The sequence below is a fragment of the Bolinopsis microptera genome, chromosome 5 (assembly GCF_026151205.1).
Source record: "Bolinopsis microptera isolate Bmic1 chromosome 5, MBARI_Bmic_1.0, whole genome shotgun sequence".
Classification (NCBI taxonomy): Eukaryota; Metazoa; Ctenophora; class Tentaculata; order Lobata; family Bolinopsidae; genus Bolinopsis; species Bolinopsis microptera.
In genome coordinates, this window is record NC_087076.1 from 16,145,919 (window position 1) to 16,166,550 (window position 20,632).

Below are 20,632 nucleotides of genomic sequence, written 5' to 3' on the forward strand. Positions count from 1 at the left end.
GCGCAAATAAATTATAAGGAGGCGAATATTTTGCTAACAATGCGAAGATTTCATTTTCGTGTAAACAAACTAAAAAGGAGCGTGCAACGCGCGTCAGACCGTTATTAGGCAAATATTTTTTAAAGAATTCGAGTAAAATCGATTGAAATATCACGAAGTTTTAAGTTTAGAGAGAAACTGGATCATCTGCATATCCATGATTGACGAATTAGTTATTTTACTGTTTACAAACATAACTTAGGTAATTCACAAGAAGTTTTCTTCGAGTTTGACAAAATATATTTTTCAATATATTTCCCTGGTGGACTTCAGTGCGTGTTCAGAAGGTAGTTGACTTTAGTTCGGGTCAACTTACGGTCATATCACGTGATCGATGTTAGTAGTACCTGTTCGATCATTGAAGGTGAGGATTGCCTCGATCTTTCGGTCTCAGCTTAAGTTCAACTCCGTAGCCGTAGGTCATGATTAGGGCTGTAAAACCAATTTAAATTGATTTCTCGTGCAACGTTGTACAGGTGAGGAACAGTCAGAAAAATGAATTGCTTACCTGCTGTGTTTTGTCGTACTCTGCTCTCCGATCAAGTTCGATCAGTTGAGGTGAGGATTGCCTCGATCTTACGGTTTCAGCCCTAGGTCAAGAGCTGTAGAACCGAAGGATCAATACAATATACCTACATGTTGGCGTTGCTTGTTGCTCGTATTAACTATAAAACATAAATTTTGAGGAATAAGGATTTGTTAATAGGTTCTGAAACCTAGTTAAATCGATTTTTTGTGCAATTTTAGGTCAGAAACAGTCATTAAAATAAATAAATTAGACGGTCAATTTCTCGGTAAATTTTGAGCTTTCGTTCAGATAAATATTTTGCTAAGAACTGCACGAACATAAAAAACACAAATTGAATCCTCTCGCAAATAAATTATAAAGTGGCGAATATTTCCCTAAGGAAGCGAAGATTTATTTGCGTCGCGCAAATAATTATAAGGACGCGAATATTTTGCTAATAATGCGAAGATTGCATTCTCGCGTAAACAAACCAAAAAGGGGCGTGCAACGCGCGTCAAACTGTTTGGCAATTATTTTTCCAAGAATGCGCGAGTAAATCGATTTAAAATATTACGGAGTTTTAAGTTTAGAGAGAAACTGGATCATCTGCATATCCATGATTGACGAATTGATTATTTTACTGTTTACAAACATAACTTAGGTAATTCACAAAAAGTTTGTTGTAGAACAATCTCGAGGCGTCCATCTCTCAACCTTCAGGTATCCACTGATTTCACAGCAAAAATTTCTGGTCAATAACAGCATGAATCGTATAGCTCTGGGTGAATATATTCGGGGCGACGTAAAACGTGCCGTCTGCAATCCAGCTGCTACCATGCCAGCGTAGCAAGGTTCCGGGCTGTAGAGAAGGCAACGACTCGTACATTCCGATCTGTCTTCCCGCCGAAGATAACAAAGGGCTGGTCCCGTCTCGTGGAGGTGCATGTAGAAGGAAGGAGGAATTCTTCTGAGGTCTTCGCTTCAGAGTGCTGTGCAGATCCGGACGCCTTGGCTCTACTGCCTTGGGCTGTTCAGCAGCTTTCCGCTTCAGTGCATGCTCGGCTCACATCCTTGGATACGAGAACCAGCCCCTTTTGGACCTGGTTCACGTCCATTATGTGAACACATGCCGAGAGCTCAAACACTTCTCAAACACAACTACTTACTAAACTGTCATGTGAATAATATGGATCACATCACAAATGATACGTCACTGATTGGGCCATGTCATGTGATACCTAGCTGTGGGAGGCCGGAATGAGAGGTTCCTAGTTGTCGGTCACCGCTAAGTTCTAACACTAAAGTTCGCTAGGTAGATTCGCTACTGTCCAATTGTTTAAATTTTGTTGTTTCTAGCGGAGTAAAGTCTAAGTCATAGGTACCGCACTCTAGTTCGGAAAATGATGTTTTGTTAAACAAATCGAAGCGGTTACTGTTAGGTAGGTAGTCGTACTCGTACACAGTTATAATTAACAAGTTAACATCAACTAAAGTTTAATTGGATTTGGTAAATATAAACACACTTTAACTTTGAGCGTGTGTTTTAGACCTCATTATAACCGGCATTAGTGCAATAATTCGTACTGTGGTTTGATATTTGAAACGGGATGAAGTTTAGATTTTTAACTGCTAACACTATAAAAGTAATCTTTCGCACTACACTGACTACAGTATGTGTCGCACTACAATCCAGGTAGCGTACTCTATTATATTCAGTGCGACACAATATCCTATCTTATTTCCAAGTTCAGGTCAGATCCTATCCTTCTTTTGGATCATAAACTCATCAAGTGATTCGTCAGGCCGGTTTACGTTACTTATTTCGAAGTGATCTTGTGGACGCGATTCGTCGGTCACGTTATGTATTTTGATCCACTGATCATAATTCCTTCGGGTCAGTTCAATCCACGTATACAGTATGTGATCCACTGCAGAGTCGTAAGCAGCATATGATCCTAATTCCTATCACAAATGAAGTTATGTAAAATATAAGGTGGCAAAGATTTTCCTAAGAAAGCGTACCTAGATTTAACTCTCCCGCAAATAAATTATAAGGCGGCAAATATTATGCTAAGAAAGCGTAGATTTAACTCTCCCGCAAATAAATTATAAGGTGGCGAATATTTTGCTAAGAAAGCGTAGATTTAACTCTCGCGCAAATAAATTATAAGGTGGCGAATATTTTGCTAAGAAAGCGTAGATTTAACTCTCGCGCAAATAAATTATAAGGAGGCGAATATTTTGCTAAGAATGCGAAGATTTCATTCTCGCGTAAACAAACTAAAAAGAAGCGTGCAGCGCGCGTCTGACCGTTTGGCAAATATTTTGCTAAGAATGCGCATTTTCCTAACGTAAAATTCGCCTCCTTATGAAATATTTGCATCATCACGCGCAGCCTGGCAAATACATCATAACACGGCGCATATTTTGCTAAGATGGCAAATATTTCGTTAGCGCGGCAATTATTTGCGTAACATGGCAATGTTGCAACCCGGGAGGGGGCTTTTAAGACAAAACATATTACATGTCAGGATTCATCAGAAGTTCAGAAGCCTAGCGATTATAAAATTCAGATAACATTACTGATTACTCTTTTATGCCGTGGGAGTAAATTAGCAGGACACAGTTTGCCCCGGCTTGTAGTCTAAATTTACATTTTAAATTTACATTTAATTACCTCATTGCTAGAATTCATTCCTTAAAACAAATTTTCCAAGAATTGTTCCAGTTTCTCCCTCCTTGCATTTGTACCCTCTTTGAGAGTGAGACCTATTACTGTAAGCATATTTTTCAAAATTTGCAGGACTTTTCCTTTTACCCTTAATTAAATTGGCACAACAAAATCTTTGTGGATTTATCATTTCACATTGCTAGATTTCAATTCTGGAATCAAATTTCCTGAAATTTTTCCGAGAGAATACCTTTTTCGAACTACACTTATTTCGCAAGAGCTGCTTGCAGGCCCTAAAATGCATTTTAAATCATATTATTTTAATCGTACTTGAAACTGTGTTTGAAAATGATCTCTATTACCAAATTGCTCAGCTTGGCCTTTTACACGCTTTGCTGTTTTTTAAATTCAGGCTGTGGCCAAAGCGCGTGCTAAATTTGAAAAACTCTAAAATTTTGGCCCCCTCATGAAGAAAATCATGCCTACACCCATGGACATAGGTGACTAAAACCTGCACTGAATAATGATTTGTTGTTTTCAGTATTACCTAATACCTATGGAGCTGCCTACATCACTAGACACTATTATGTCAAGGTGTAACATCTCTCCTACTATTGCACTGCACACCACTACACCACTCCTCACGTCTTTTCCGTGACATGTCTACATTTCTGACATGCTCATCTCTCACGATCCATTCATCATCAGCTCACTCCGATCAATCATGTGACCCTGAAACCTCGTCACGTGACCCTGAAACCTCGTCACGTGACCCTGAAACCTTGTCACGTGACCCTGAAACCTCGTCACGTGACCCTGAAACCTCGTCACGTGACCCTGAAACCTCGTCACGAATGACATCACCGCTGTTACTTACGCACACTTTCTGACAGCAAGTTTTTGTGTTCAACAATGCAAGGGGTAATAGGCTATTTAAGAAGCAATTAAATACCTTAATAATCCTAAAAAGGATCGGGTATTTAACGAAAACAGCTGAGCAACATAACTTGCTGATGTAAAACAAATCGGAGCCTGGGTGACTACGCGACCTCTGTACACATCGGTAACGCCAACTGATTTAGGTCTCTCTCTCTTCACAGAGGATGTTGGCGCCATTTAAATTAAAACATCTCTTTATTTACGATAAAGCAATATCACTGAAATATGTAATGTTTTATTCACATGTACATGAGTGTGTTGATGATGGCGAGTGGGAGTGTTATGGGGCCTGTAAATATTGTAGTCATCACTGTGAGACGTGTATAATAGAGAAAAGTGGGTGAATTTCCTCTCTTTATTTCAGCAAACCAACTAAAATTCATCAAATCTTCTGAAAATACAAATTACGGGTTTAAACCCGAATATGTTGAATTTGTCTTATACATAACTCCAGCCCGCTACCCTAGGAGGGTACAGATTCGAAGATATGGGAGTGTTAGAGATTTCTATAATAAAGCTACTCTAAGTGAATTAGTTTCTATAATCTTATGATAAAATTAATTAAGTGTCCAGTCCATGATAATCTGCACACTAAACATCATAACGTGCCCGCCCCGACAATCTTTACACTTAAAAACTACACATTGTAAAAACAGAGACACTACACATACGTTACACACAGTTTACTGTATAGTTTCACATTGGTGGTAGCCACTGAATATTACATGTACTGAATATATCACACCAAGTGTACAGCATACATGATTAATCAAGATGTAATACAACTTGGACAGTTCACTTGCACTATAATATATTGGACTTGTGTAGTGTGTTATTTATTTAATCAGGAGGGAGGTATCTACGCATGCCAGCTGATTAGATCCTGTAGTGGCAATATTGCTTGTAGTTTTATAAGAGTGCGCTGTTTTATTAACGGCTACCCAAAATATCCGGGCGGGAATGTTTATTTATTTGTACAGCTTATCGAAATTTGAGCTAAATTGAAATGTAACAATAGGAGTCGTTATGACGCAGGGATGGTAACAGGTGAATGTATATCCACATATCCTCATAATATAATATATACTGATTATTGGGGGGTTTGATTTCCCAGATAATATTAACCGATACATAATTGGTAATGAATTGCAAGCGATAGGTACTGGCAATTCAGGAGTCGGCATGAAAATACCCAGTCGGAGCCAAGTTTCGCGATAAGAATAAAGAAATGTTCTGCCGTCTCGCTTTACACTACACGAGAATACTCAATACTGAATTGTAGTTTTTATAGTACTCGAATCCCCGCCAAATCGTAGTGTTGAGAAGTATCCTCTGGTCTAACTTGTAAGATAGTAAATATAATTTAAGAAGAAACAGTATTGTTCCAAAATTAGAATAGATCCTTGTAATGAATATTCCGTTTATTCTTAATAGAATCGGTCTGTTTTTACTGATCTAGACATTAAATTAGACATCCTAGAAAGTACCATACCGGTTAGGCTTAACAACCAACCGATTATTTGACCATTACTTTGATATATTTCAATTGAGATACATAATTTAATAATGGAGCGCCAGTTTTACAATCTCTCTCTCTCCTCTGATCTTAGTAAAAGTGTAGGAGAGAGTATTGTGACAGATTGGTATAGTGACACCACAATTCTTCATTAGTTACATGTAGTGACGAGATGTGAAGTAGTATGTTAACTTAATATAAAAGCATGGCTTGTTTTTATTTATTATAGTGGATCTAGTGTACTCTGCTTATTTATATTTATTGTTGTACGTAGGACTTGATATCTTCTCATTCTACAGTCATGACTCATGAGATCCGTATTGAAAATAGGACGTCGTTACGTAAACCAATAAATTCACTGTGTACCTATTGACTGTTATTTCTAAGGCAACAATAAAATTCAGGACAAATATATGTAAAATATTCAAGACATCCACACAAAAGAATCAAATTAATTAGCATACAATATCGAATCCCTCATGTCTGATCAAATTATTAAAGCAATATTAAACATATCTTTCTTTAACCATACATATCAAGCTGAACAATACGCACCTTATCAGCAATAGATCCTTGCAGTATATTCCGGATAATGACTCCAGATTTGCCGGAGATGCCAATCCCAATACCCTTGCCGTGGTTGGGTAGGACGATGTACTCGGTGGATCCCAAGCTTTGTACGGAGAGAGGTAAACTCTCCACTGACTCCCGGTAATAGTCCTTGTTTACGGAGCTGAGGTATGCGATGGGTGTGATAAGTAACAGGTTACTCAACATGACAATGTTGTTAAGCGCAGTTAGTGGTTTCTTTTCTTCTAGAAGCAATTGAAAGTAGTATTAAAGAATTCCTCTCACGAAATCAATGACAAAGAAAATTAAATAAATATAATAGATTTCACTATATATATTTCACTAATGCTGGTAAAGTAAGGTGTACCTGTGACTACTGATTGAGCTGGTAAGGGAAGTCCTGGTATCTGGTCTACTTTGTACTGGAGGTGTCTCGTACCTACAGAGGGAGCTGGTATCAGATACCATCTTAAGGGGGGGGGGGGGGCGGGGGCCGGGGGGTAGATACCACCTTAAGTAACACTTCAGATACGGCAGAAGGAGATACTATCCTAATTAAAAAGTGAAACTACAAAGGAAACAGCCTAATAAGATATCTACAATAGTAGTACCTAGTAAATTAAACAAACCTTCGTTCGTAACCATGTGATCCAGGTGAGCCGTGCTCGTATCTACTAGAACTAGGCTCGTATCTAGGCGAGAGTGAGGAGCGGGTTGTGGGGTCACTCTCCGAGGAGGAGTGAGTTAGAGCTACTTCGTGCGAGGAACTTGTTGACATACTGTCCCCCACTGATCCTGTGTAGTGTGGTATTGAGATTAGTGTAGTGTAGTAGTGTGTTGTGTGTTATTGTAGTGTGAGATTGAGATTAGTGTAGTGTAGTACTGTGTTATTGTAGTGTGGTATTGAGATTAGTGTAGTGTAGTAGTGTGTTATTGTAGTGTGGTATTGAGATTAGTGTAGTGTAGTAGTGTGTTATTGTAGTGTGGTATTGAGATTAGTGTAGTGTAGTAGTGTGTTATTGTAGTGTGGTATTGAGATTAGTGTAGTGTAGTAGTGTGTTGTGTGTTATTGTAGTGTGAGATTGAGATTAGTGTAGTGTAGTAGTGTGTTGTGTGTTATTGTAGTGTGGTAACGAGAGATTGTTGCTGCCACGCTTTATATTATTATTATTGATTATTAGTGGTTAACAATGTTGAGGTTTAAAACGATTGTTTTGATGTGCTCTCGTCTATTGTAATAAATATGTCGCAGAAAAAGAGAAGGAACACTAATTTGAAGAAGTAACTATGTTGTGAAACACTCATTTTTTTACTACACTGTAAAGTGTAAAACAGCTGAGATTTTTCATTTGCACTAGAAGCAGCTGGCTACCTAAATTTAAGATGAAAAGGAAGAAGAATTTTAACAACAAAAAAATCGACCGCTTTGTTGTCCAGAGGTTAGAGTGACTTACCACGAAATAAAATTGCAAACTCAAATTTCTTTCGCCAGGAGCTCATGTCATTTAATGAAAGTATTTTTATCAACTGTAATGTTTTCATAACTAAACACATTTGATAATGCGTCACAGTAGTAAGTTACATTTCAACTCTCATTACATTTCTTGCGACATATAATTATCGCATACACTTAAGTCATGGCATGCCGGACTAATAAAATAAAGAAACTGCCCGACTTTAATTTATTTAAAATTCAGACTAAAATAATTAAACTAGTAAATTTATGGAAAATTATAAGACAATTGTGACATATGAGACTTTGCTAGAGCAACTTTTTCACGGATTGATACGCTCTGGCGACTATCATAATGGATAACTTAGAGTGAAATGTGGTTAGCTATCGGTTGATGCGATTATGAGGCATCTTTAAATATGTTCGCCCCCGGCCCCAGTTAGTTTCATATGACCTAAAATATTACAAACAACGAAATGCCATTCTAGAGATTCTTTCTTTAGATTTCGTTTAGACGATAGATCACAATTTACTATATTAATTCTTGACAGCTCAACTAGTGTAATCCATACTTCATGTTGAAAGTTAGAAATCGTGTCATAATTTTTTACTTAGCCTCTTTTTAGACGAGTCTAAACGATCAATTAACAAAATCAAATATAAGCAATTCTTGCGAGAAATATGATGAAAAACAGATAGTTTAAAAATTAAACAAGAATTTCGCCGCGGTTAAACCACGCACGATCAATTTTCCCTACCATGTACCATGTACTTGTACCATTAATTCTTTTGCGTGAAAAGTGTGACTGGAAAAAAGTGCACCATATTTACAAAGTTGAAAAGTTATCCAAGCGTATTGAACACCAGCGGTGGAAAATGTTTGGACACATTCTCAGGAGTATGGAGAACACCCCAGCCCAAACGGCTCTCTCATTTGCTATTGAATCAGATAATTTATTCATTGGAAGATTGGGGAGACCTAGAATGAACTTGTTATCGGTTTTAAGAAGTGATTTAAATTGTAGAAGTTTGCAAATGGACAACTCGTATGAATTGAACGAAATTAAAGATATAGCTGCATGCAACAGATGTTGGGAAAATCTTTTTCAAGGGTACAGTTTACCGCATTAAGGTATTTTTAAGAATCATTTTTGTCGGTAAGATCCTGTTTTATAATAATAATAATATTTACATACTATGTTGTTTATAAATGAGTGGGATTCGTGCATGGTAAAAATTGACGATTTATTTGACCAATGCAGCGCCGCGCATCAACAATAAATGAATCCAGAAAATTGCGGAAAATAACTTTGCGAAGGAGGAATTTCGCTGTAATTAATTAACACATGGCTAGTGTCGCGCGCAGCATAACAGACGCTTCCTATACACATAATTATAGGGGAGTGGTCTATATTTCAAAGGAGCAGACTTTTGTCATCATCGCAGGTCCATCGGGCCACCTCATATATCCAAACCCGATTACTTATTCCCTACGATCTTTTTGCCTTCGGCAAGAGTAGGGAAAAAATTAAAAAGGATGAGAACACTCACCGACAGAAATGTTTCTGTGTCCGTTTTTCCTGGAGTCTGTTTGTGCATCGCTGCGCATGTCAGCGCGCAGGTTGCCGCGCAGCGTACTGTCACACCCTGTATTACTCATACCACTGTGGGAGGTGAGTGTTAACATTATTGGAAACATGCCCGACAAAAGGGAAATTGTATAATGTATAACTTAATTCAGAATTACATGGCTCGGCTACACGAACACAACTAATTTCGGCTTATCAAAGCAAAGAGGCAACACGGTTTATAAGGTATGCGTTTGTAGAGTTAGTTTATAGACACGCGGATAGATAATAAGGTTGTAACAATAAAACGGACTTGATCAGAAGCTTAAAGTGTGTTTTTTGTATTGAATCTTTGGCTCGCTACATGACACATTAGAGTTTTAATATGAGGAACAAGGATTCTAGCTAGTTCATTACACAGTACTTGAAAACGGTAGGGAACCTCGCCATCATTAATCAAATTTCTATTATCTGTCCTTTATTAAGCACGACGTGACAAATGCTAAAATACCGCCTTCAAAAGAGTCAACTCATCGGCAGGTTTCAACTTCAAAGGTCCACAATTTGGACCTCTTTATTAACAAAAAGATTATAACCGAGTTTTAAGAGGTGTTGGAGTCGGTTTATCGGACCAGGATTTCTAACACTTCTGATAACTCTGGGAACAATATTTTTTTCGTTTAACCCTCAATCACGGATAAGATATCCAGGTTTTGAACAATAAAAATGGCCCAAAATGAATCCTTAATGAATTGTATGGATTGCCCAGATCTCCGTTTATGGATCTGAAATCTGAATCCATGATTAATTTTTTCTCCTTCACCAGGTGGAAATTGATTTTCATTGCGTATTGAAACAGATCTAATACTTTCTACTTCGTCTACTGACATATTAGTAACAGTCAGTGCTGTAGTAGTGAGTAGAAACAAATTAAGATAAATGCTTAAAAATTAGCAAGCAGAAAGTATCATGTCTTCCTCAACAACTCATCAATTTACAAGTTTTTCTAATTGCATGCCATCGTCTGATCTATTCAGCTCGACTACGTAACTCACCGCTCAAAATATGCAGATAAAAAAGTGAGCTCGGATAAATGTCGCCTAAAAGCTTAAATAGATAAACGTGTACAATGTTTAAGTATTTATTATCTGCCAGGCTTTTAAAGTGCCAATACTGGTTTTAGGAGCGGTACAATACAATACCGCATCATGTGAGCAACTGTAGACTGATTTACAAGATGACGTAATGAGAGGAGGTGAAAATAGCGTCACAAAGAGTAAATAGAGAAGACACAGTAATTGATTTAGACAGATAAGAGTTGCTTGTTAGATAACGAGTGGAACATGCCCGGCTCTCTCTGCGTTTTTATTTTAAAATTTGAATTGTAAAATAAGGATATCCACCTTTCTGAGTGACATGACGCTGTGATTGTGCTAGAATCATCTAAGCTGAGTGCTGAGTGTCTCACACAGAAGATGAACTTTGGTTATCGACTAAATTAAGTATTCTAGAAAGCCACAAACTCACATTTTAAAAGAGGGTTTCCATGTTAAAAACTTGAAAAAGTAACCTTGAATGTTTCTAATAAATAGAAAGCTACTCATTGCGGTGGGATTTTAATATTTTACCGTTAAAGTATTATATAATGGTGATCATTCTGTTTATATAATCCGAGGACACGACCCACCGCACAGGACACTATTCACCACACAGCATGGCAACAAGTTCAAATGTGAAACATTTAAATGCAACATTATTATATATACGGTGAAGGTTTACAAGTTTCCCGCTTTAGGTTTTTAAACCTTGCGTAATTAGTATAACATAATAATATACAACTATTTACCACACAAAAAATAACGAAATACCAACAAAAAGTCAATAATTACCAAGTTCAACAATATCTGTTGTGACCAATTTGAGGTCTTATAAATGATTTTACGTAATTTTTCCAGTAATTTCGTTAATATTATAATTTTTGGACGGAATAGTTGATGCACCTTTTACAAACAAGAGCCACTTTGGTATACTCGCTGTGTTCCTTAGCAACAAGGGTTAGGGATATCCCTTTTTTCTCCTTTTTACTTGTCTGAATATTTAGTTGTTACTAACTTGTTTCTGTAGATGGTTGAGGAGGCCTCGCTGCAGTTAGAGAGAGTCCCAGGAGAACTGAAGGACAGATCCAGAGCTAACTTGTAACTGTTGTCTAGTGCCTGGGAAACATTGTGCTGTATACTGGTTAGAGTGGAGCTTGTAGGGTAACGGGGGGAGGGTGGGGGGGGGGGGTAACCGGGGGGGGGGATACGGGGGGGGGGGTAACCTTATAGATACTTGTGGGAAGTTGAATAACAATGTTACAATACGCTAATCAACAGAGCAAAGCCCCAGTACCACTATTAAGTGTCATAACAAGTGTATTTCATCTCCCAGCCAGATATTACAGCCAGATATTACATGTTTGAAAAGTTTAGAATAGTGCAATGAATAATATTTTCATACAAATTTACACATAATATCTGTATAATGTGAGAGAGAATGAGAGCAACAGGTGCAGACTAACAACTAAAATCTAACTGAGCTCCACTCTATAATATCACGTGTAATATCATGTGTAATATAACGTGTAATATCACGTGTAATACCACGTGTAATATCACGTGTAATATCACGTGTAATATCACGTGTAATATCACGTGACTACACTTCACGTGACTGCACTGTATACTATCACCTGCTTCTGTTTGCATTTTACACTGCAGAATAGCTAACTAGATACAAATGTGAGCCACAATATGCATTATGCATACTCCGCTATTTTTCATATTTATACAGTTGTAACGAATGAGCCGGAAGAACTGTTTACCGATAAACCCTGGTCTAAATACCCAAATAGAAACCAGCGCACTCAATACATGTAATAACTTTCATGTCAATTTGTTTGGGTACAGCCATAGTCCGTACCCACAATAATTTATACATTTTCAGAGTGCATGTATCCTTGGGAGCTGAGGTTACTCGTTGATAAGTGGATAAAAAACATGGTGTGTTAACGGTCATGGTATTGGTACATTCACAGTACTAAAACAATTATCTGTATCTCCAGTCTCCCATACACTTTTCGTTTCAATTATGTGTTTCTAGAACCTGTTCCAGTACAATATACCTGCGCTTATACACACTAAAAGTATAGAATATAAATCTAAGCTTAATGTATGTGTGTTGAATTAAGAGTCATTACCCCCGACGCACAGCCCCTATTACATTTTATCTTTTCAGTCAAGTCAAGTCTCGACGTGAAAATATTGACGGCAACATCTTTGTGGTTATGAAGTAGAGATAAGATAATTTGACAAGGTAGAAACACCCATTGTTTCACAGGAGTGGATATCATGTTATAATGCACTGTTCCCATATTTAAAAGTTTTAAGTAACAACTAGTAATATTTTATAACTTAATACAGTCAAAAATTACTTTAGGGTAAGTTTGAGATCATAATTTAATACAGTTAGATAACAGGCTTATTATCAGGTGACCTCTTAATATTGTGACATTATACGATTATGTAAGGCGTGTCATATTGGAGCAAGGAAATGTACTGGAAGTACAAGTAAATTATTTGGGTTGTGTTACAGAGTTACAGGGACTACAATCTTACAATCTACATGTAGAAACTGCAGAGGGGTTCTAGAACTTTTCTTTATAATATTACTATATTATTATTATTCTCTTCTAGAATGAAATTTGTTTGGATAGACAGTGAGACTTTCTCAGGAACACCGAACTGAGTAATTTAATTTTAAAAGTTTGAATGTTTTATTAACATTACTTTATTAATATTGGTCATTAATTCTCGGTTCTTCTTTAATAAACCAATCACCATTATTTATTGAAAAACCAAAAGTATCTGCTACCTCGTCAAGCGTAACTATGGCGCGTGGATCATATTGGAACAATTCCAAAACAAAACCCAACTCCTTAGGTGCGAGTTACGCGTAATTTGATAACACGGCTCAGTTCAGGTACAGTTAAAAGTGTGTAATATAATTTACTAACGATTTGATGAGCGTTATTATATACCAGCTGGCGTACAAGTTACAACGTATGTGGACATTACATTTTTTAAACTTCACTTTTGACATTGTTCAGTTTGGTAGGGAGCGGTCACGGCTCTCTGCAGACAAAGTGAAACAAGGCAAAAAAGCAAGGTTTGAAATACGGCTGATCATGAATATGATGATCAAAAGTTTTGTCAAGAAAGTTTTAAGATAATTAAGAATGTATGTGATTAATTTATTTTATTACAAAGGTTGATTGTATTTAAATAAGTCTCACATTGCATCTAAGTAAAATTAATCTTAGTGAAAGGCCAATCAGTGCCGAAATATCGATTATTCTCATTTATTTTTCACCAGTCATCTATCTATCTTGTTTCACTTTGTCTGTCGAGAGCTGTGATGCTCCCTACTAAACACTGTCTTGTTAAAAACTCGCGCTCTGCCTCACGAGATCTATCTTAAATTTTAAAAGAAATGAACCAGATCACGATGTTGGAATGTTCTGGACATTCTATTCCCTCAGAAATTACATCTACCCAGAGAACTCTCATAAATCTCAAGTTCTGATATGAGTTCCGCTGAATGGTCACCCAACTTGGCACCTACCAATGACCGTTACAACCCAACCTTCAACCAGACCAAACCCCACTAACACTACAAATACCCGCCACAGAAGCATGCAGTTTCCCTGAACCTTAATTACCTGAAAACTCACTGAATGCTCGGTAGAAAATACCCTTTATTCTCCTGAAACGTGCCGAATATATTAGACTGATGGGGCAGCAGAAAACAGTGAATCACACTAAAAGGATAACCATGGTTACCGGGCTTTGGCGGAGAGGATCGGTTTACTAATTATTTGTATTGGAATGGGGGTAGTGTGATGTGGGGATGTTGGAGTACCGGGCTGCTTCCCCCTACACTCCTTATATGGGCATCACGTGGATAACAATACTTCCCACCAACCCACAACTAAGACAAGGAGGATACGGCAACACTGGAACTGTAGATTATTCTATTGATAGAGCCAGTCCTGATTCTTTGGACCCCATAGCTGGAAACCTATTACTGCCGGTATTGAAACCGGGAAATACGGAGCTAGTTGAGGTTTGTACTTGTCTCCGCGGGAAATGGGGACTAGTTTGACTAGACTGTGAAGTGTTAACTTAATTTTGGACCAAGTCCAAATCATTAACCATGACGGGAAGAAACACTCATCTTGGCTCTACTAGAGGTAAAAAGTGGTAACTTACCGGTGATTGCAGTGGGCTGTTCCTATCGTAGGTAGTTTCGGGACAACCTTTACCGTCAAAATTAACATGAGCTACAGTTAACTCTATCTCTTTCTCCTTTTTCAGCAGCTGGATAATCTGAAAATTTTCAAATTAAGATGAGAATACATCCTTATAATTTGTAGATAAAATATACATAGATAAATTATAAGATTCTTGTTTATCTGTAACTCTGTATCATATTAATATGAGTACATCAGATTGGAAACAACCCATGACAGAGTATCCATGAATGAGTAAATGTTGTTAGTTGTTATTGTCAACAACAACAACAACAACAAAGCAAATGATACTTGTTCCAACTGTCCAAGAAAAGCTTGTCTCTTGTCATATGATACGATGAGCAAGCACACTATGTTAAATTGTTAACAGCACATCGGGGTCAGAAATTCTTAATAATCACTAATCAGGTTATTTCTGGTTATTTGTGCTTGCTTCTTTTAAATCTTTACTAGTTAAAAAAGGTATCATTTGGTGGAAAAGATGGCAAAGGTGTCCCTGGTAGTAAGGGTGTATTGGTATTATTACAGTGCATTCTTACGGTATAACGTCATTAGTCTCCCTAGCTGTTCTATCACTGTTATATAGCTGTTCTATCACATAATATACTGCCTGTCATGCTGAATACAGTTCTATGAGGCGCTGCAGGCTTAGATGCACTGAGTATGCCACTACTGTGTATTCTGATCGTTTTTACCCTTTTCATTAAAGTTGGCACCTGTGGACTTCCTCCGTGTTAACTATTTGTAAGAACACGATTCTACCAGAGGTTTTCTAAATAACGACAAATCTTTTATCTGTCGATGGACACTGGAGGTACGGTTCGTATAAAACCGTAGATTAAACTTAAAACATTACATATATTATTTCGAAAATGTTTCGGCAGAACCTGAGATTCACTACGGGCTTAATGAACTTTGAATAGCTATCCTCGCTGCAATTGTATTGGTATAAAGCTGTGACATGTTGTAAATTTGAAAGCTATCGAGAAAACTCGCAGAACTAGAAGTCATTGTTTTTATATCAAATTGCTCTGCTTATTTCTCAATAACATGTATTTTGTATAATTATTATAATAATGTAAACAATAAACATAATAATATTTAGTAGTCCCTTGATCAATTTCAGCAAATATTAGGCTCGTTCAATGAGGTTCTACATTGAACACAGGTCATTGGGATGTAATTTAAATTCCATTATATGAACAAGAACGAGACAGTTTAGTGTAAAATATTGTACAAAATATATATAGTTATATCTACAGAAATGTAAAGCCTCTTACAAGTATAGGACAATGGTTGAGTGAAGGAAACACAACTATGTGTGATAAGGTGTGATAATGTGTAATTGATGTGGTGTGATTCTCACCCCGTTTTGATTGAGGGTAGCCCCAACATTCGTACCGTTCACAGACACTACCCTGTCTCCTTCCTGCATCTTCCCGCTCCTGAAAAAATAAAACTGATTTTAAAAGTTTTTTGAGGTATTATATAAAATTATCAATTTGGCGCACTGAGATACCGTTGTTTACCTTGGGGCATTTTAATAAACAGAAGAATATTTATATGAACCCACCTTGATGAGTAATGAGTATGCTATAAATATTTGGCGTACAATATTGGGTTAGATCACCAAAAAAGGAAAAGATTTACGATAATTAGATATCGGGCATAGCTATACTTTGTATATGGGTTGGAGTCTTTCCAGTCAAGAATGTGACGATACTAAGAAGAAGTGTAACATAACTTCGTTAAGACAGTGTAGGACGTTTACTTTTCCCGGGTGTAAGCTTGTTTGTAATTGCATAACCTCGTTATTGATAGATCTGACTATAAGACATAAGTGATGTATCTGCAAATTACAGTTCTAGGACCTGAGTTATATGACAACAAGGTCATAAGACATTGTGTGCAGTGATATAATAGCTTACAATACTCTTATCGTGTTTAGTAAAAGAATATATTTTAGGTCGTGTAAGTGAGATTAAAATATTGCGATTTTAGTAGGAGCTTCAAGAACATACTAAATCCCTAAATTAAATATTGCGTTATTTTCGAGTAAGTAAAGTGTTAATTAATTATATAATGGTGTTAATCCCGCATTAAGATGTCTGCTCACTCTGCTCACTTCATCTCCATGCTGCACTGACTTTTGAGGTAATAAAGTAATTACAAATTACGGTTTATCGTCCTTTATTAGATTACAATGTTAGAGATTGATAACACAACGATTGAGCTGAGCGAGCTCCAATCGTCGGTTCAGTACACCTTAAAGAGGTCCGCAACCTGAAAATAACCCTGATGAATACTTGACGGGGGCATTATTTTAACCCCACTAATGCCGCAGTCAGCCGTACCCAGGCAGCTCTGAGGTACTAATCAGGGTTCAAGCACTTTAATGCGGGCAGGTCGTGTCCTTGTAATCACCACATTACTTCTAACTTGACAGACTGATGGGAAAGTGAGCTCCAACTCACGGACTCTCTATCCTGGGTTCACTGTACAGGACCCTCTAGCTGGCTCTCTGCTCTCTGTACTCAATTGTGTAGATTAAAATACCGGGCCCAGTAGTGTGGTTATTACTTGTTGTGAGCTCCTGTTTGCACGCAAGAGTGCAGGTGGTGTAGCGGAGGCAGGTAAGTGTTTTAAACCTGTTCCTATGTTAAAAGGTTGTGTTAAATTTTTTAAATAAATCCTTGTGTTTAAAATAAAGTAGGGAACTGACGCGCTAGCAGGAGAGTAAGGTTGGAGTCTCCTCACGTATACACTCCTATCAATAGTAACCAGGGAGAAGCCGAACCCGGAACCCATCTGTTTGGTGAGGTGGACGGACTGGACTGGTTCCTGATCACGTGTCTTTATACTCCGCCATGACAGGTGATCCGGCTCATCGTCTGAGAGAGAGTAGTGAGTAGTGAGTAGTGAGTAGTGAGTAGTGAGTAGTGAGTAGTGAGTAGTGAGTAGTGAGTAGTGAGTAGTGAGTAGTGAGTAGTGAGTAGTGAGTAGTGAGTAGTGAGTAGTGAGTAGTGAGTAGTGAGTAGTGAGTAGTGAGTAGTTACTTAATTGGGTTACTTGGGTTGGGTTCCGAGCTAGAGTGCTACCAGGCCAAGAATGTCTTGTGAGTAGTGAGTAGTGAGTAGTGAGTAGTGAGTAGTGAGTAGTGAGTAGTGAGTAGTGAGTAGTGAGTAGTGAGTAATGAGTAGTGAGTAGTGAGTAGTGAGTAGTGAGTAGTGAGTAGTGAGTAGTGAGTAGTGAGTAGTGAGTAGTGAGTAGTGAGTAGTGAGTAGTGAGTAGTGTGTAGTGAGCAGTGTGGTCTCCAGATTTATACTTGAAATATGGACAGTGGACACACTGGAACTTACAGTGTATATCTGTTGTTATCACTGTTTCTAACCAGGGTTCACAAAGAAAGGAATTATAATGACTACCTAATTTCAGCTCCAGCACCTACAAAACCCTACAAAGAGAGGTAAAACTGACCAGGGACGATGTCAGCAGCGGCAGCACAGTTGAGTATAAGTAACCTGTCCCTGACATTTGTTGGGGTTGCCCAGGTCAGAGCACTGTCAAACTCACGTACTAGACCCTGTGGAGTAATTAGAACACTGTTAGTTTCAGTTATATAATGTTGTTATAATATTTATCTAAAAAGGATGTGAGGTTTTACTGGGTGTAAGTCAGGGTAATAGACAGTTGGAAGAGTAAATTATTTCAGTCATTAGCACGGGCGAGTAGGTGATTTCAAAAATTCATCCAACAATTTGTGGACATTTTCACACAATAGTCTGGGGCAACGACTGAAGCAGCATTTCATTAGGCATTACAACTAAAAAATCTGCTGGTTGTGGGGTTACTGGCAAATAAAAAGATGGAATTGGTCAGAAACCGAGCTACCCACAGCGTACATCGCCTAGCAACCCAACCACATTTAACTTCATTTACACATCTCGGAGGGGCAAATACTAGTCAGTAGTATTATCTCTGTTTTATTAGGAATCATGACTGGCAATGACTAGCTTGGCTACGTTAAGAAGAGACAAATCCGACTAAAGTCTAAAATACGAGGCTGACCAGTATCAGACCCAGTTTGTTGGTGAGGCTACCTATGAGCTGGAACAGACCTACTCTTAGTTCACTTGAAGCCTATTATCATTTCACGGGTAGCACATATACAGGTCACTCTCTCACTCTCTCTGAGGGGTCTAGACTGATCTAATAAATTAATTAAGATGTGTATGTTGGGAGCACTTGTCCGCACAATATGTGGTAGACTTGCAAAGGAGAAGGCCCAGAAACGGATCGTAATATATACCTCATGTTACACCAGATTATTTTGTCTTTTAATCCAGGGTTATGTTATACTTCCAAGTTTATGTGGGTATTTAATGACTGGAGGGTAATTTGATCCACAGGAGAGTTTAAATTTTCGTAAAAACATTACAGCAAGTTTCGTTTTATCACATTGTCAGAGTTTGATTCAAGACATAACAGTATATTATTTGAAATAAGATACTTAAATTTGAACCACACAAAACAGCACTGGCAGTTGTCTGTCCATCTTAATTAAATTATTTGCTCTTAAATGCGATTATAATTGAAAACAATGCCACTTAAATTGACATAGATTGCTCAACGAATACACATGATTACAAATCATGAACAATATTCACACGACAGACAATAAAGTGAGTTAGATCACAATGAAGTGCAACAAACCTGAGGCCCCGCCTCATTAAGATAATCCTGCAACAATCCCCCCTCCATTAGTTTCAATGCATTGCTGCTGGGTCTCCCACCATAACAACCATCTTTAGACTTATGGTAGTGCGCCTCCAGCATTTGAGAAACTATTTGAGCTGAAAAATGAGTTCCATCATTGGAGTTATACTTCAAGACGAATAATCTGAATTAAGGAATCTATAGTGATCTAATGTAATTAGTTTCTAGATCATAGTTTCCCCTTTTTTAGGATTAGATCGATGGATACTCTAACCCAGCTATAACGTTCAGGTAGCATCTCGATTGAGAATTAAAGGCGCCCAAACATTGAAAACCAGCTGAGACTTATTGTTTGGGATTCTTACATAGTTTTCACTGTTCCAGAGAGGTCGGGACTTCTTTGAAGTGGGGCTAGTGTTGACCAGGTGGCCTCCCAATCCATTACATTAAATGTGAGCTTTAGGTATTGAATGCTATGTCCTTAAGCGGATTATGGTATTACTGGGCAGGGAGTTCAGGCTCAGGTTACATTGGCATGTTCTTGACATGAACTAACACACGTAGTCCAGTAGAAACAGCTTAAGCTTGTAAACAACGTATGCAAAGCCGAAATTTGACCGAATTGTCTAAGAGCATTTATATCGTACAGAAGAAGAAAGTTGGGGAATAATATGGAATAGATGATTAGTGAATAATGATACACTCGTTTCAAGCTTCAAATATAAGGTAAAGTAATTATAAACTTTAATCATAAAGGATTTGTGTGCTTTATGATATTTTTATTTGTACTGTAAGCAACTCCGACATGGTTAGCTACCTTTCTTATGTTGGTATGTTAATTATATGAACAGGATTCAAATACCTCCCATAACAGTATAAATATCATAATATTAACAAATGAATATTACCTGTGCCGTGAGACATTGTAGTGTTCAATATTTTTCTCAAGCTTCACAAGCTCTGAATAACATCCTAAAAACAATAATAGTTATTTATACTATATTCAACTTGACGAAAACTTTACACAATTCAAACTGATAGTGGTCAAGGCCAAGTGTTGCCATATGATGAAAAGAGATATGAAATTACTGAATTTTTTACAACAGGTTTCTAGTATACTTATATAGTAGAGGCTCTAATTAAAGATCCATAATCCTTAGGAGTCATGTGCTATAAATGTATGTGGTGCTCTAGAAAGACAATCTTTTCGAGATTTGACCAGCAAATCTTCTAACATCACCTAATTTGTCCAATTTTACCTTGCATCTGATCCAAGTCCGATGGCACGGATCACCTGGAAGT

The 20,632-nt window shown here is 37.6% G+C and overlaps 1 protein-coding gene across 2 annotated transcripts in view; it reads right to left on the bottom strand.

The window, feature by feature from the left end:
• The window catches only part of LOC134815032 (tyrosine-protein phosphatase non-receptor type 13-like), a 37,896-nt gene extending 17,588 nt beyond the window's left edge, over positions 1 to 20,308 (bottom strand). For both annotated transcript variants that reach the window (XM_063823479.1, XM_063823480.1), the window contains exons 1-11: positions 20,239 to 20,308; positions 19,328 to 19,467; positions 18,092 to 18,197; positions 17,337 to 17,505; positions 15,981 to 16,059; positions 14,574 to 14,690; positions 11,377 to 11,477; positions 9,248 to 9,360; positions 6,873 to 7,038; positions 6,611 to 6,682; positions 6,229 to 6,406 (exon numbers count right to left, since the gene is read on the bottom strand). In XM_063823479.1, the coding sequence (XP_063679549.1) occupies positions 6,229 to 6,406; positions 6,611 to 6,682; positions 6,873 to 7,038; positions 9,248 to 9,360; positions 11,377 to 11,477; positions 14,574 to 14,690; positions 15,981 to 16,059; positions 17,337 to 17,505; positions 18,092 to 18,197; positions 19,328 to 19,467; positions 20,239 to 20,254 (1,257 nt within the window). In that variant the 5' untranslated portion in view covers positions 20,255 to 20,308. The remainder of the gene's footprint in view (positions 1 to 6,228; positions 6,407 to 6,610; positions 6,683 to 6,872; positions 7,039 to 9,247; positions 9,361 to 11,376; positions 11,478 to 14,573; positions 14,691 to 15,980; positions 16,060 to 17,336; positions 17,506 to 18,091; positions 18,198 to 19,327; positions 19,468 to 20,238) is intronic.
• Between the last annotated feature and the right edge of the window lie 324 nt (positions 20,309 to 20,632).